This window comes from Corythoichthys intestinalis, chromosome 21, assembly GCF_030265065.1.
Source record: "Corythoichthys intestinalis isolate RoL2023-P3 chromosome 21, ASM3026506v1, whole genome shotgun sequence".
NCBI classification, from domain to species: domain Eukaryota; kingdom Metazoa; phylum Chordata; class Actinopteri; order Syngnathiformes; family Syngnathidae; genus Corythoichthys; species Corythoichthys intestinalis.
Window position 1 is genome coordinate 5,837,242 of NC_080415.1, and position 18,243 is coordinate 5,855,484.

At 40.0% G+C, this 18,243-nt stretch overlaps 1 protein-coding gene across 2 annotated transcripts in view; it reads right to left on the minus strand.

Annotated features, from left to right (window-relative positions):
- mtr (5-methyltetrahydrofolate-homocysteine methyltransferase) overlaps positions 1 to 18,243 on the minus strand; it is a 94,134-nt gene that overhangs the window by 67,834 nt on the left and 8,057 nt on the right. For both annotated transcript variants that reach the window (XM_057826815.1, XM_057826814.1), the window contains exons 6-8: positions 14,065 to 14,171; positions 7,487 to 7,546; positions 7,289 to 7,383 (exon numbers count right to left, since the gene is read on the minus strand). In XM_057826815.1, the coding sequence (XP_057682798.1) occupies positions 7,289 to 7,383; positions 7,487 to 7,546; positions 14,065 to 14,171 (262 nt within the window). The remainder of the gene's footprint in view (positions 1 to 7,288; positions 7,384 to 7,486; positions 7,547 to 14,064; positions 14,172 to 18,243) is intronic.

Consider the following 18,243-nt stretch of genomic DNA (forward strand, 5'->3'; position numbering starts at 1 on the left):
TGAGTGATTTATTAACTGTTGAAAACTTGCGCTAAACAAAAAATTTAAGTTGCTGTTTTGGGCAAAAACGTACATATGTTAAATGTTGCTTTTGATTCTGAAAATATAGGTGATTATCTCTGCATTTGGTGATTTTTGTGCATCTAGCGAATTTTATAGCCATTTTAAGTTTTGTTATACTTGCATAAAAAAACAACTGGAATTTTATTAGGGAACGACTTTGAATTTTTTCATGTCTCTGTCCATGGAGATTCATATATGCCTAAGGGAGGTGCCTATTTTGGTTTTAGGTCGCTAGCAGCTTTGGTTTTGAAAATACTTGAATTTTAAGGTTTGAAAACAGGCCCCCTACGGATCGGCCCATAGCCCCGTCAACTAATAGTGAAGTCTATGACTAGACAAAGAAAAAAAACATATTTTGAGATGACTAAAATATCGTCCAAAAGACTATGACAAAAATTAAAGGGTTGCCAAAATCAACACAGTTTCATCACATCCCTAATAAACCCGCGACGCACTCAGGGTGCGAAAGTTGAGCGTCGAAGTAGCGAGGGATTCCAACAACTGAAAAAAAAATCCAAATGCTACGCCCTGGTTTGTTCGAGCTTCTTTATTGGGATGGAATGCCCCATTGAAGTCCTTACCAAAATCGCTGAGTTACTGTCTGCAGACAGTGGGGCTTGATACCAATCAACTGAGGGAAAACTACTAGGGACATACAGTGGTACGAAAACGTATCTGAACCTTTTGGAATTTCTCACATTTCTGCATAAAATCACCATCAAATATGACCTGATATGTGTCAAAATCACACAGATGAAAAAAACGTGTGCTTTAACTAAATCCATCCAAACATTTATGGGTTTTCATATTTTAATGAGGATAGCATGCAAACTATGACAGAAGGGGGAAAAATAAGTTGGTGAACCCTCTGCCTAAGGAGACAGAGAGCAATTGAAACCAATTTTTACCAAACAATTTAAGTCAGGTGTGTGCCCAATCACTGATGAGTGGTTTAAATCTGTCCTACACATAATAAAACACACACCTGGTAAGAAATGTTTTGATAAAAAGCATTGTCAGATGTGCATCATGGCTCGGTCAAAAGAGCTGTTTGAAGACCTGTGATCAAGGATTGTTGATTTGTATAAAGCAGGGAAAGGATACAAAACCATCTCTTAAAGTCTGGATGTTTATCAATCGACAGTCAGAGAAGTTGTCTACAAATGGAGAGAGTTTGGCACTGTTGCTTCTCTACCAAGGAGTGGCCGCCCAACAAAGATGACGCCGAGAGTTCAGTGCAGAATACTCAGGGAGGTTAAAAAAGAACCTTAGAGTGTCTGCTAAATATTTACAGAAATCACTAGCACAGTCCAATATCTCCGTTCACATATCAACTATATGTAAAACTATGACCACTGTTTTGTCATCTGTGTGATTTTGACATAGATCAGATCACATTTGATGGTGATTTTATGCAGAAATGTGAGAAATTCCAAAAGGGTCAAATACTTTTTCATACCATTCATTCATGTGGCCAGAGAGAACCCACAGTTGGAACCAGTGACAACTGCTGCTCATTCAAGGAAAGGAAGCATTGTTTCCTGGCCAACATAAAATATAAATTACAGGTAGTCCCTGGTTTACGTATGAGTTCCGTTCCTGCGCTGGCGATGTAACCCGGATTTCCACGGAAGTGGGAATTAACCCTTTAGATACCTCTAAGCACCCTAAAAAAAATAAAAAATAAAAATAATATCCAAAAACATGTATTATACGTCATTGTACTGTCCTCGCCAAGATGTTGGAGCTAAGTCCTAGCAAGCCAGCAAGCTAAGCTCCGAAATGATTTCAGACGTCCAACTTTATTCAGCTGCTCATGACATCAACACTTGCAGAACGAAACTAATATAAAATGAAATTTAGTCAGTCTCATCTTCAATAACGGCAATTGAAATTTACATTTACAAATTGCTAGTGATACAGCAATAACAAACCATTAGCATGTATCAGCAAACGCGCATCATCAATAATAATCACATAAACTCGCCCCAACTATTAGACCACAATTGAAAATGCTAAATAAATAACACAAAAATATGTACACTTGTCACCTTTTAAACGCTTCACAAGCAACAAATGTGCACACAGGCTGGCACCTCTTCGCTCGGCTGCACTCTTCCTCATACGAGGGGCATTCAAAAAATAATGCACTAAAGTGCATTGCTCGTACAGGATTTTACCAATCTTGTTTAAATTTGGCACAAAATGATAGGACACACCTTTTTGCGATTGTTGTATGTGTTTTTCTTATTTTCAGATTTTTAAAGCTTAAACTAGCTTCCAAAATGGCTGTCCCTCTTGAAGCTCGTCAAAAACAAAGAGCTGTAATCGAATTCCTTGTTGCAGAGGGAGAAACCCCTCTGAGGATTCACAACCGGCTGGAAAATGTCCACAAGGATGATACCATAGACCAGGGGTCGGCAACCTATGACACGCGTGTCAGCACTGGCACGCGAAGGGTTAACCAGTGACACGCTAGCGCATGGCAAAAAAAAAAAAAAAAAAAAAACTAGAAAAAGAGCGCCTTTTTACCTGAAATTCAGACATTTTCTGTTGCGCGCCCTGTTATTTAAGCCACACACACATCCAATGGAATTCCTGTCTAAAGAGACATTGGATTTACTCACGTCATTGCTTTCACATATAAAAAGATGTCCCGAGAATGGAGCGGGTTGGACGCTTTCACAGACTGAGACTTGTCCCGTATTGCCCACTGGCGCTCTCTGTGCGGGAAGAGCCGCTGGCGCGATTTTATAACTTCTGACATTACGTCATTTTTGGTAGGCATCGGCTGTCACAATGTTGGTCAAATCGTGTTTTATTCCAGAGTCAGCGTTCCCAACGTCGTAACTGCAGCCAATTCAATCTCATCAAGACTGTATTTAAGAGTGTTATTCCCCCACCAAGATCTGCACCCGCGGCTCCACCCGGGCTGGTATGGATAAAAAAATAAAAGATGTCCCGAGAATGGAGCGGGTTGGACGCTTTCACAGACTGAGACTTGTCCCGTATTGCCCACTGGCGCTCTCTGTGCGGGAAGAGCCGCTGGCGCGATTTTATAACTTCTGACATTACGTCATTTTTGGTAGGCATCGGCTGTCACAATGTTGGTCAAATCGTGTTTTATTCCAGAGTCAGCGTTCCCAACGTCGTAACTGCAGCCAATTCAATCTCATCAAGACTGTATTTAAGAGTGTTATTCCCCCACCAAGATCTGCACCCGCGGCTCCACCCGGGCTGGTATGGATAAAAAAATAAAAGATGTCCCGAGAATGGAGCGGGTTGGACGCTTTCACAGACTGAGACTTGTCCCGTATTGCCCACTGGCGCTCTCTGTGCGGGAAGAGCCGCTGGCGCGATTTTATAACTTCTGACATTACGTCATTTTTGGTAGGCATCGGCTGTCACAATGTTGGTCAAATCGTGTTTTATTCCAGAGTCAGCGTTCCCAACGTCGTAACTGCAGCCAATTCAATCTCATCAAGACTGTATTTAAGAGTGTTATTCCCCCACCAAGATCTGCACCCGCGGCTCCACCCGGGCTGGTATGGGGCTAGATCAGTCTTCTAGCCCCACACGCCCGCGCCGTCCGTGGGCACCACGAGAGCGAGCCTCTCTCTCCCCGGGAAAAGGCTCGCTCCTAGCGGTTCCGTTCCACCCGGGCCCGCGCCAGCGGCTTCCATGCGCACCACGAGAGCCAGCCTCCTCGGGGAGAGGCGGGCGGCTCCACTCGGGTTCTCGCCCGAGGCTTCCGTGCGCACCGCGATAGGGAGGCTTTCTCTCCCCGGGGAAAGGCTCGCTCCTCGCGGCTCCACACGGGCCCGCGCCCGAGCCTTTCGTGCGCACCGCAAGAGCCAGCCTCCCGGGGGCCGCGGCGGCTCCACCCGGGCCCGTGGCTCTCCCCGGGGAGAACAAGTGTCAAACGTCATTACGAGACAAAACATGAAAATTCATTCAAGGGTGAGTCTGACAAGGCAGAGACATTAAAACGTGCTGTGTCCAGGTACAGTAAACAAACACACCCTGAAAACCTTTGTCACTGCTAAAAACACCGCCACCGAAGCAAGCTATCACTTTGCTCACTGCATTGCAAAGCAAGGAAAACCTGATGAAAAAAAGAAAAACTGATGGCGAATATATCAAAGAGGCGATCTTGTCAGGGTCAGAGGTTTTGGTTGATGGCTTGACTAACAAAGAGACACTCAAAAAAAAGGATAAGCAGCTAAAAGCCACAAAGTACAACCCCGAAATCAGAGCTGAGCCAAGGAAAACAGGGCCAGGGATCACATTAAGGTAGGCATCTTTTATCTTTGTAATATAAAAGAATATCTAAAATGCTGCATATAATTTACTGTTTAAGTTGATAGTGAACAACTAGCTAGTGAACTGTTGCACTTATTTTCAAGTTTTGACATTTTCTACAATATGCATTTATTTTTTAGTTAATTGAAAAAGATTGGTAGTTATACGATTTCATGTTGATGTTGGTGTTGTTTTCTTTGGGGTAAAATTACAGCTCTGTTGGATATAAAAAATTGGATGTGCGTCATTAATCTCGGTGTGGCACACTGATTGACAAGAAAATTTGAAAGTGGAACTCCACACCAAAAAGGTTGCTGACCTCTGCCAAAGACTATAGTACTGTAAAAAAGATGGGTACAGCGATTTAAAAACAATACTGAAGACCATGAAGACAGTGAATGAGAGAATTCACCAAGGACCAAAAAGTTCAAGGCCCAAAAGTCAGCTGGCAAAATTATGGCCACCATGTTTTGTGATTCTCAAGGTGTAATCCTTGTGGATTTTTTGCCGAAGGGGGAAACCATTAACTCTGAGGTATACATTGAGACTCTTAGGAAGCTCAAAGCAAGAATTCGACGTGTTCGGCCCAACTTGGACATGGCAAATGTGCTCCTTCAGCATGACAGTGCACATCCTCAAACAAGCATCAGGATCATGGAGGTCATCACTTCATTTGCATGGACTGTGATACCACATCAGTCATATTCTCCTGATTTGGCACCATCAGACTACCACCTCTTTGGTCCAATGAAAGAAGGACTCCGGGGCAACTGATATGGCAGTGACGATGAAGTGAAAACCGCAGTCAAGAATTGGCTTAGAGATCAACCGGCTGAATTCTACAACACTGGTATACATGCCCTCGTTCATAGGTGGACTGTAGCTCTTGAGAGAGGTGGAGACAATGTGGAGAGGTAAAAATGTAATCCTCACACTTGTACCTTTTTTTTATGTGTATTACATGTTGCTATTATAATTTGTTTGTACATAATAAAGTTGGGTGCATTACTTTTTGAATACCCCTCGTATGTGCGTGTGTGGGATGGGCGGAGTCTAAATGCTCTCGCGTGCGGAAGTACAACCTGCTCTACGCTTCCTGCGCCAAAATAAAAGCATGCATCATAAAACAAAAGTCAACATTTACAACAACAACAAAAAAATGACGAGACAGGCATTGTGAAGTCGAAATCACGTAAGTCGGGTACGTCGTAACCTGGGGACTACCTGTATTTTGGTACACCTCTTTGACATTTTTTAGCTGACTTCATTTCATCAGATAGGTTCTACTTAAATGATATATTAATTGGTCTGGAGGTAATTAGTCTTGGCCGTTCTTGCTGAAAAAGAACCTGTAATTAGCAACATTTACGTCATCTATTAATGGAGGCAATAACCTTTTCATTCAGGGCTATTGGCTTTTGCCCATTAATAAATAAAATCATCTTTCAATAGAAACATTGTAAGACTACTCGGGTAATCTTTGTCTAGAATTGACCTTTTTTTTTAATGAAATACAGTCCTTTTTCAGGTCACTGTTAATCAGTGTTGTTAATAACGGCGTTATTTTTGTCAGTAGTGAGTAATCTTACTTTTCACATCTTTGCAACGCCGTTACCATTACTGAGGATGTAAAGACGTGCGTTATTATGCGTTACTACTAGAGGTGGGAATCTTTGGGCACCTAACGATTCGATTACGATTCACAGGATACGATTCGATTATAAAACGATTACTGGTGCACCCCCCCAGCTATTAGCTGCTTTTAATGTTTCGTACATGTTACAAAAATTATACAAAAACCTTCTCAGGCTTAAATAAACGACTATTTCAGTATCAAGTTAACACTTCAAAAGAGTTAATAAAATACTCAAGTCCCCATTCTGCATCAGCAGCTTTAAACGACATTCAATTAATTTAATGTTGTCAATCAACCGTTAAAGTTGTTAAAATTGCTCCTTTATTTCCCTTCTGTCTACTTTCGACATGTGAAAGTTTTAAAACTGTTTTAAAGATAGATTCAATTCAAGATTTTGCCAATTTAGGATTATTTCAGATAAAAAGTTAATTAGGTTCGCTACACAGCATTCCAGTGAAGTCTACTGCTGTAAAATTGCGGCTGTTTAGTAACACCGGCAAGTCTGTCATTTCGAATCTTGTTTTCTATACATGTGCTGTTAACGCCGCCAAGTGTCAATTCGCATCTAGTTCTTTCTACATGTGATATCTACCGTAGCATTATGTGGGCGTAGTTTGTAGCGGCTGTCAGCAGCAGTCAGGTATTATTGGTTTTTTATCTAGCGGCATGAGTTGAGCCAGAGCCGTGAGTTGAGCATTGTCATTACCCGGTAATGACAAGCATGATGTTTACTCTCCGTCCGTTACTCATTACATCCCGAAGACTGCGCTGACTGTGTTTTAGTTCCGTTTCACTTGGCATATTTCAACGATCGGAATTTGGATGTTTGTGAATCGTTCTCAAATCTTCCACGCCTGAATCCCGTATAATCTAGGAATCGGAAATTTCGCACACCTCTAGTTACTTCATACAGAAAACGTTTGGCCCCCGTTATTGCCAACAAAGGGTACATAACAAAGTACTGAGATGAACTTTTGGTATTGACCAAATACTTATTTTCCACCATCATTTGCAAATAGATTATTTAAAAATCAAACAATGTGATTTTCTGTTGGTTTTTTTTTTCCACATTCAGTCTCTCATGGTTGAGGTTTACCCATGTTGACAATTACAGGCCTCTCTCATATTTTCACGTGGGAGAACTTGCACAATTAGTGGTTGACTATGTACTTATTTGCCCCACTGTATGCAAATAAAAAGTTCACGTCTAGAACAAATGCTTACTACATAAATAATTATTTGGACCACAGTGTAATTTTGAAATGTTTAAAGATTTGTACCACTTACCATAATGGCTCTGCATGTGACACACTCACGACAAAAGCTTCTCCTGTCTGACCTGAGAGTGTACGCCCACTCCTGTCAACAATTGTTCCTGATATCTAAACAATGGGAAGGGGAGTTTTATGTTAATAGACATGTTTGGATATAATGGACATAACCTAATCGAGTTACTAAAAAACGTGCAGTTTAGAATAGACTTACAAAGAGAGGTTTCCTTTCATAACCCTTCTCAAACAGCAGATCAATGGCAAACAGTGCTGCCTGCAGAAACAGAGCAGGATTTGGAGACAAAGTTATACAGGTGAGGTGACACAAAAAAAATCTACTCACCACTGATTAAATGCCTGTATTTTAGGATATAAAACAATGAGATGAGATAAATGTCCTGAAAACTTTTTCAACCTTAAGGTGACATCATCTAAATGAAGTGACAACTGATTAAAAAAGAATGTTTTTTTTTTTTTTTTTTTAAATTTGATGTACGATAGCCTAATTGCATAAACATTCTTACTATGGATGTTCCGATCCAGGTTTTTGCACATCCGATCCAATACCGATATTGTTTTGCACTTCCGATCCGATACAGATACTGGCCGATACCAATACCGGCCTATCTGAGCATGTGTTAAAGTTTAAAGTTATTTAGCCTCCTTACTTAGTTGTCAGACTCATGTTGAAAAAAGGTTGTAGTACTCTTGATAACAACTAGCCAGCTGAATTAGGTGAGTTTGAATAACACACAACGGTTGGTAACAAGAAACTGACCTGTTTATTCAGTAACAAACACAAAACATTATAAATAACAAACAGAAATGGCATAGTCAGTCAGTAAAACGTGCAAATAATATAACGGTATACGGTAAACGGTCTTAAAAAAACAAAACACACAAACAACCTCAGTGGACAAGCCCACAAACCCCCCAAGCTATTAGATGCTTTTAATGTTTCGTGCATTAGTTACAAAAATTGTATAAAAAGCCTCTCAGGTTTAAATAAACGACTATTTCAATATCAAGTTAACATTTTAAAACAGTAAATAAAATACTCAAGTCCCCATTCTGTATCAGCAGCTTTCAACTACATTCAATTCATTTAATTTTGCGAATCAACTGTTGAAGTTGTTAAAATTGCTCCCCGGTATTCTATAATTTCTCATCTGTCTTCTTTCAAAATTGTCAAAGTTTTAAAACTGTTTTGAAGATAGATTCAAGTCAAGATTTTGCCGATTTAGGAGTATTTTAGATAAAAAGTTAATTAGGTTCACTACAAAAGCCTACTAGGGAAGTCTCCTGCTTTAAGATGGCGGCTGTTTACTAACGCGTCTAGTTTTCAAAACGTGTTGCTAACGCCATCGAGTCTGTCATTTTGCATCTAGTTCTATATACATATGATATCTATCATCTACAGTAAAACGATGTTGACGTAGTTTGTAGCGGCTGTCAGCAGCAGTCAGGTATTATTGTGTTTTTTATCCAGCGGCATTAGTTGAGCATTGGCATTACCCGGTTCTATGACAAACATGATGTTTACTCTCGGGACGCAATGCGGTCCGTTTCTCATTGCGTCCCGAAGACCGCGCTGTGTATTAGTTCCGCTTTACCCGACATATTCCAATAATCGGAATTTGGATGTTTGTGAATCGTTCTCGAATCTTCCACGGCCGAATCTCTCAAGGATGTAATGACGGCTGGGCATGTTATACCGTGGTTCTAAGTGTTGGATGGTGCGCCTTTACTCACGAGAGATAATGGCTTGTCATCCAGAATGAATTCTTCGGCAATGACTCTTGTTATTCCCTGGGCTTTAGGACTGTCGAGTGCCAGTTTGTCACGCATAGCAAAAGTTTCTGCCAGTGTTCGTTGCGTAGGACCTTTCTTTTTGTCTTCGGTTTTCTTAACATACTCCTCATATTGTTTGTGGTGGTATTTAACTAAATGCTCGATTAGGTTGGTTGTATTAAAACTTAAAAGCTTTACCACCACACTTGACTTTATTGTGGCATATGTTGCACTCTGCCTCTTCGTCTTTGTCGTCCTTTAAGGTGAAATGATCCCACACAGCTGACATTTTTACCGATAAAGTCTCTCGGTAAATTGGGAGACGGTAATGTAAACGTAGTGTGTTGAAGGTGTGCTGTAAAATGCGGACCGGATTTTAGGGAAACCGAAGCAAAAACTGGAATGGATTATGTAAATCTGTGCGCTGGAAAACCCGGACCAGAATTAAAAAAAAAAAAAAAAACTGGATCGAAGTCTGGATCGGAATTTTTCCGTGTTGGCCGATCCGATACCGATGCGCATTTTTTTGCCCATATCGGCGTCCGATCCAATCCAAATATCAGATCGGGACATCTCTAATTCTTACCCTTTAAGACTATTTTGTAGCAATCAATTTTTGAGTATATCTGTGTGGGACTGTATATTTGGATGTGCCTGTGTGTGAATATTGATGCGGCAAAGCTTAGAAAGGAGAGCTCTAAAGCAGTTTATGTGCATATTGCTATATTTACACAGTCTTCTTTGCATATTCAGTTAATTCTACATTAATATCTACAAATTAGGAGTGTAACAATACTTGTATTTGTCCCGTACAGTCATACTTTTGAATTTAGAATTAAAAAAAAAAAAAAAAAAAAAAAAACCATTCCATGTCGGAGTTAGTCTTCCTTAAATCCAGGGGGCGGTAGAGGTAATGCGCATAAATCAACAACCGACGTTACAGGGAAAAGAAAACAAAACCAAAACAGGCGAAGAAGAATTAATCAGTGATCACTCCTAGGATACCGTAACTTTCTCACTATAAGGCGCACCTGACTATAAGACCACCAAATTTGACACGAAAACCACATTTGTTCATTGATAAGCCGCACTGAACTATAAGCCGCAGCTGTCCTCACTGTATTATGGGATATTTACACTAAAAGATATTTACCAGTAACACTTTGACGGCGGCATCATACGACTGTCATAAGGCTAAATAACCCACCATGAAGCTTTGAACCAATTGGCTGCAAAATGTCATTGCTTCAAGAAGTTTCATTTGGGTAATCACTGCTCCCTTGGGGAAGACTGTCAACCTCTGCTGCCACCTGCTGCCAACACAGTTGTTGTCCAACATGCCTCCTAGCATGCATTGCAGCGCTACAGATGTAAATGACAATCAAAATTCATGTTCTGTGCCAATTGTTTCTTCAGTTATTGCTCCAGTTGTTTCAGACTGTCATTAGACACTCATGATTTTGACATGACACTGTCATGAGCATGAATGAATGCTTATAACAGATGTCATTTAGTGTTATCCGGCAAATGATCTCACTTTTGAATGGGTGTAAAAGATCCGAGCTGGACATAAATGGAGTTAGTGACATAATTTGCCGGATGACACTCAATGACATCTGTCAAAAGCATTCAGTAATGCCCATGATAGTGTCATGTCATAGTTATGACGGTCTTATGATGCCGCTGTCAAATAATGTGGTACCTATCAACCCAAATAAATCATTAAATAAACCGCACTGGACTATAAGCCACAGGATACAAAATGAAGGAAAAAAGTAGCGGCTTATAGTCCGAAAATCAAGGTAGATTTTAGCGACGCCGGTGGACAAACGCGTAAGTGTTTTGCCTTAAGGAAGACTGCGTTTTCCATGAGGACCAGCACAGTGTAGTAAAATCATGATCTCCCGGTCACCTGCAGATGGATTAAACGACATTTCTGTTTCCAGCGGTTGTGTGAAGGATGAATAATAATAAGGTAATGAATCCAGTTGTGGCTAAACAATAGCATATGACAGTTAGCAACCGTGTGGCTTATTGTGGCAGGGTTCCTGCCACCCTCCTCAAAGTTGATTAGTGACGGTGTAAGCGATACAGACCCCTTCAAGACATAAAAGAGGTGTCATTCAACTAGTTGTCACTCGACATATCATCACAAATGTTATGAAGTTACCTAGCGTTGCTTTAATTTGCACTTTAATAAGCTCTCTTTTTAGTTTTAGCCAACAGAACAAACTAACTTTCAAACGCTGTTATACTGAACACACAACGATGCATGTGTACCGTCAAACCCCTACTATAAATATCTTGAGTCCTATGATTAAGCCTGTCGCAAAATGCAATAATTCCATTTATCGCACGATAAATAAAAATGAAGCCGGTAATTTTTCCGCTGCGATTTATCGCCTCGCGTGCACGTGCGTGTGCGCGTGCGGCAGACGTGCTGTTAAAAGTTTGGATTCCTTGTTGCCAACTGCGCAAAATGCATCTTCGTTCCGGGCCCGGAAAAAGTAGCGCCGGAGCCAATCGTTCCCATTATATCCTATTGTTCAACTTATACCGGCCGTGTCAGTGCTCCGGATTGATTGCGGACCATCTTCGGCCTGCCAGTGTTGTTGACGTGTGGGCGCTCCCGTCAGGGGTGACATTTCACGGCTATTTTTCGGCACAACACCGAATATTTACAACGAAGTCCGCCAAAACATTGTTACTGACATGGCTGCTCAGAACAACCTTGCTTCGACAATGGACAGCTGAATGGACATGATGAACATTGAGTGGCAAATCAAGAGCGCTTTGCTTCAAACTCTTCCGGTTTATGAAAGTCGATTGTCATATGCTGGTGTTGTGCAATAATGAGCGGACGTGACTTTTGGGGCATTTGCTAACTTTTTTAATGCGCGCACACACTAGATTTCATGAAATAGCAAACTAGATGTGCTACATCCCATGCCATTGGCTACGTGAGCCCAAAGTGATTATGGCACACGTAGTCCATATACTGCATCGATGAATTATAAACCACCATGACTGAATGGAAGTTAAGAAGGCCAAATCAAGCCATACCAGTGACTATAGATAATGTTGCAAATATTGTTAATTTAGTACGTGACACAGATGGATTCGGACCACAAATAGGATGTCTTGCTCATGTAGTAAACCTCGCTGCTAAGAGAGCTGTTGCAATCAACAGTGTGCCCCGCCTCACTTTACAATCAGCACTTTTATACAAATTTTTTTCAGATCAGTAAGAAGTAAGCACATAAATATTATGCAGTAAAATGCATGTTTATACGATTGCAATTTAATTTTTGCTCGTTAGCAAAAAAAAAAAAAAAAAGAAACAAATTTTTTTTTTTTTTTCCCAGAGCATTAAATGTATTGAATCAGATCGAAAATCGTGTCCCCCGTATCGAAAATCGTACCAAACCGTTACTTAACTGTATCGTTGCATCCCTATGAAACACCACTGCAGAAGCTATGAGGGGAAAAGTTATGTGCAATTTTATTTTTTTCTTGAAAAAACACATTTTATTTATTCTGTTTCTGTGCAGTATTAATATTTTTGTCTTTTACTTAAGGGGCATGGTTTTTAGTTGTGATTTCTTAAGTATTTTTGAATTTAAGAGTAAATATTTATCGCGTTTAAATGGGTGTACTTGATCTATTAATATATACTGTATTCTCACTGTTTTATTGTACATTGGTTTAAAAAAATGGGGGGGGGCGCAATAATATCGCATATCGCAATAATTTATGAGATAAATCATCGCACACTAAAATTTGTTATCGCGACAGGCCTACCTATGATCACATCGGCGTTATCAATTATGTGATGTCTTTAAGGCGCCATAATAAAAAAAATAATTTTGCATTGAGCGATGCAGTCAACATGACTCAATAGCAATGTTTTTGCTAATGATTACAGAAGTATTTCGTTGAAAATTTTTTTTTTTTTTACATGACAGTGACGTGCTGATAACGAGTTAAAACCGTCCTGGATGCCTGTAACACAATGAGACGATTGTCAGTTTTCGTCTGACGAAAATGTGATTTTATTCAATTTCGTCACAAAAATGCGACTTACTATGTATTCCAGTGCGACTTTTAAAAAAATTTTTTGTTTTTTTTATTTGTCCGACAAATACAGAATACTTATGTTTCTTAGATTTTGGAAATTTGGGTAGTGTGGCTTATATTGAGGTGCGCTTTATAGTCCGGAAATTACAGTGTATATATATGGTAAAGAATAAATTACAAGTGCAGTAAATTGATGCACTTATGTGCCTAATGAATAACAAACTAGTTGATCAAAATCCGGTGCATTTTATACTGCGAATTATCGAGTATTCTTTGTCCCATATTAGGCAACTTGGGATCTTGTCACCCTTGAAATTTAAAATGAGTGAATAAAAATAATATAGCTTATGAGTTTAATTATCAAAAAGTTTTTGTATGAAGTTAATTAAATTTAATATAGGTTGTAAATCATCTAAAATTCACAGAATTGTTTTACACAACATTCCAACGTCATTGGAATTGGTGTTTGCTATTTTACCTTCTCTAAACCTATGAAGCAAATGTCCAACTGTTCAATCATGTTTTAGTCATTCTTGCTGTTCTCTAACAACGAGCTTCGGAGTAAAAAATATAAAAATTCACAGGCGTTTGATCCATGTGTTGCGCTGTAGGGTTAACTGCTCCGTCCAATTAAAATTGGAACTGAACTGAGCCATCAAATCATGCTTCCCACATTTTTACACAAGGAGATCAAGACCACACTAAACGATTGCTCAATAGTACCTCGCCATTGCGAGGCTTCAAACAGGATGTTCTTAGAGGGAAGTGGCCTCTAAGCCTGGGGTGAATGAGAAAGTATCATCATCATTTTATACATGATGATCAATCTTGAAATGTTTATTTTCTAAATTCAGTGTTCACGTAGGTCTCAGGTGGTTTGTGGCTGAGCTCAATGTTCAGTCAATTGATTCTTGGTGGCACTACCTTGGCATTGGCAGTGTCGAAGATTGTCTCAACCAAGATGATGTCCGCTCCTCCATCCAACAAACCTCTGACTTGCTCCAAATAAGCTTCGACGAGCTCATCAAAGGCTGTAAAAGATACATTAATACAAGATAGAATCAGAACATTTTTGAAGGGTGATTGTAGAATGTGCAATTGCTGGGATAGGCTCCAGTACACCGCAACCTTTGTTAAGTGGTTCAGATAATGCAAAATGATCGTAAAATATCACGATCAAGCTATTTGTCGTAAAAATGTAAAGTAACTCATCCAAAACATAAAAAGGTCTAGTGACAAAGTACACTTTTTTTTTTTTTTTTTTTTTAAATCACTCTACATGATCTTTCAGCAGGGTTGCAAGATAAGTCGTGCTTAAAATGCCTGGAAAGTCCAATTCTAACCGTTTATAGCCAAATGTAACAGATTTGATACTTAGAATTTCATGATTTTGAGACCAATTCAGAGTTTACTTTTTTTTTTTTTTTTTAATTGATGGATGCAAGTCAAAATCTGCAGGTTCTATGAGAAAAATAAAATCAGGATATAGCATGGGTTATAGATATTAGAGCGCTTATTACACATATACAGTGTATCACAAAAGCGAGTACACCCCTTGCATTTCTGCAGATATTTAAGTATATCTTTTCATGGGACAACACTGACAAAATAACACTTTGACACAATGAAAAGTAGTCTGTGTGCAGCTTATATAATAGAGATAATTTATTTTCCCCTCAAAATAACTCAAAATATAGCCATCAATATCTAAACCCCTGGCAACAAAAGTGAGTACACCCCTTATAAATGTCCAAATTGAGTACTGCTTGTCATTTTACCTCCAAAATGTCATGTGACTCATTAGTGTTACTAGGTCCAGGTGTGCATTGGGAGCAGGTGTGTTCAAATTTGTAGTGCAGCTCTCACACTCTCTCATACTGGTCACTGAAAGTTCCAACATGGCACCACATGGCAAAGAACTCTCTGAGGATCTTAAAAGACGTATTGTTGCTCTACATGAAGATGGCCAAGGCTACAAGAAGATTGCCAACACCCTGAAACTGAGCTGCAGCACAGTGGCCAAGATCATCCAGCATTTTAAAAGAGCAGGCTCCACTCAGAACAGGCCTCGGATCGGTCGTCCAAAGAAGCTGAGCGCACGTGCTGAGCGTCCCATCCAAATGCTTTCTTTGAAAGATCGTCGCACGAGTTCTGTCAGCATTGCTGCAGAGATTGAAGAGGTTGGGGGTCAGCCTGTTAGTGCTAAGACTATACGCCGCAGTCTACATCAAATTGGTGTGCATGGCTGTCAACCCAGGAGGAAGCCTCTTCTGAAGACGGTATACAAGAAAGCCCGCAAACAGTTTGCTGAAGACATGTCAACAAAGCACATGGATTACTGGAACCATGTCCTATGGTCTGATGAGACGGGCAGGCTTTCTTGTGTACCGTCTTCAGAAGAGGCTCCCTCGTGCGGCGTATGGTCTGAGCACTAACAGGCTGACCCCCCACCTCTTCCATTTCTGCAGCAATGCTGACAGCACTCCTGTAACGAGTCACATGACATTTTAGAGGGAAAATGACAAGCAGTACTCAATTTGGACATTTAGGGATGTACGTTTTTTCAAAGGGGTGTACTCACTTTTGTTGCCAGGGGTTTGGATATTAATGGCTATATTTTGAGGGGAAAATAAATGAACTCTATTATATAAGCTGCACACAGACTACTTTTCATGGTGTTAAAGTGTCGTTTTGTCATTGTTGTCCCATGAAAAGATATACTTAAATATCTGCAGAAATGCGAGGGGTGTACTCACTTTGTGAAAAACTCAACATTTTTTTTTTTTTTTTTTTTTACAATTTAAAAAAAAAAAAGGTTCCATTAAGACCTTATTTTTCAAATTTTTGGATTCTCTGACAATTGCTTCATGCTGCTGGCCTTTAAGAGTTAAGCAATTCTCATCTCAATCTAAATAAATGTTATGTTTCAGTGTTTTCAGTGATTTTACATGAAGTCCTCGCATTGTTGTTGGGGAGTGTAGGAAGCGCAAAGTGGACTGGTACTTGCATCATAAGTTATGTTGTGACCTCACAGATTTGTGTCTACTGTGATTGTAACTAATGGCACATTGGATCCAGAGAAGAGGTGATGGTGATAACTGTCACTCATATTGCTAAGACAGGACCACTCCCTGAAACAGATTAAGGACTACATGATTTGACAACTTCTCCAACTTACCAGAATCTAGGAGAAAACAAAACAGATTTGTGATTTCTTCTCTTTGATCTCTCTGATCTTTTAAAGGCTGCTGTATAACTTGCTCATTTCATCATGATGAATAAATGTTTCTTCCATGGATTGATACGGTAATATGAAAGTGAGAACGTAAGTCGGAATCCGAGAGCGCTCATCGCTGTCGACGCGACAGTAACAATAGGAACTATTGTTATTTGGGTTTGAGTTTCCCGAGGGACAGATATAGTTGACTGACACACACAGGAAGTCTGTGTTGTTACGTTTGTTATGGTCCGAGTTGCGGAGCTGCAATAAACGTTGACTAAAATGAGTTCAAGAAACTAACTTCTGTGCTTTATGAGTGAAAAAAGCAGTATTTAACACAGACGAAATCATTCGGCCGATCAGAGTGAAGTATTACCGAAACAAAATGGTACCGTAATGGTCGGCAACGGATCGCCGCATACGTTTCTTCAACACAACGTGGCCGTGTCAATAAAAAAAAAAAATCGGTTTATATGTATATATATATATATATATATATATATATATACACACACACATATATACAGTTGTGGTCAAAAGTTTACATACACTTGTGAAGAATATAATGTCATGGCTCTCTTGAGTTTCCAGTTATTTCTACAACTCTGATTTTTCTCTGATAGAGTGATTGGAACAGATACTTCTTTGTCACTAAAAACATTAATGAAGTTTGGTTCTTTTATGAGTTTATTATGGGTGAACAGAAAAAAGTGATCAAATCTGCTGGGTCAAAAATATACATACAGCAGCGCTAATATTTGGTAACATGTCCCTTGGCCATTAGGTGCTTTTGGTAGCCATCCACAAGCTTCTGGCAAGCTTCTGGTTGAATCTTTGACCACTCCTCTTGACAGGATTGGTGCAGTTCAGTTCAATTTGATGGCTTTCTGACATGGACTTGTTTCTTCAGCATTGTCCACAAGTTCTCAATGGGGTTCAAGTCAGGACTTTGGGAAGGCTATTCGAAAACCTTAATTCTAGCGAGATTTAGCCATTCCATTACCACTTTTGATGTGTGTTTGGGGTCATTGTCCTGTTGGAACACCCAACTTCGCCCAAGACCCAATCTTCGGGCTGATGACGTTAGGTTATCTTGAAGAATTTGAAGGTAATCCTCCTTCTTCATTATCCCATTTACTCTCTATAAAACACCAGTTCCATTGGCAGAAAAACAGTCCCACAGCATAATACTACCACCACCGTGCTTGACGGTAGGCATGGTGTACTTGGGGTTAAAGGCCTCACCTTTTCTCCTCCAAACATATTGCCGGGCATTGTGGCCAAACAGCTCGATTTTTGTTTCGTCTGACCACAGAACTTTCCTCCAGAAGGTCTTATCTTTGTCCATGTGATTAGCAGCAAACTTCAGTCGAGCCTTAAGGTGCCGCTTTTGGAGCAAGGGCTTCCTTCTTGCACGGCAGCCTCTCAGTCCATGGAGATGCAAAACACGCTTGACTGTGGACACTGACACCTGTGTTCCAGCAGCTTGTAATTCTTGGCAGATCTGCTTTTTGTTGATTCTCGGTTGAATCTTCACCCTCCTGACCAATTTTCTCTCAGCAGCAGGTGAAAGCTTGCGTTTTCTTCCTGATCGTGGCAGTGACAAAACAGTGCCATGCACTTTATACCTACAAACAATTGTTTGCACTGTTGCTCTTGGGACCTGCAGCTGCTTTGAAATGGCTCCAAGTGATTTTCCTGACTTGTTCAAGTCAATGATTGTTCAAGTCAATAATCACTCACAAGAAATTACTAATTCGTGTTGCTGTATGTATATTTTTGACCCAGCAGATTTGATCACTTTTTCTGTTAACCCATAATAAAGTCATAAAAGAACCAAACTTCATGAATGTTTTTTGTGACAAAGAAGTATCTGTTCCAAT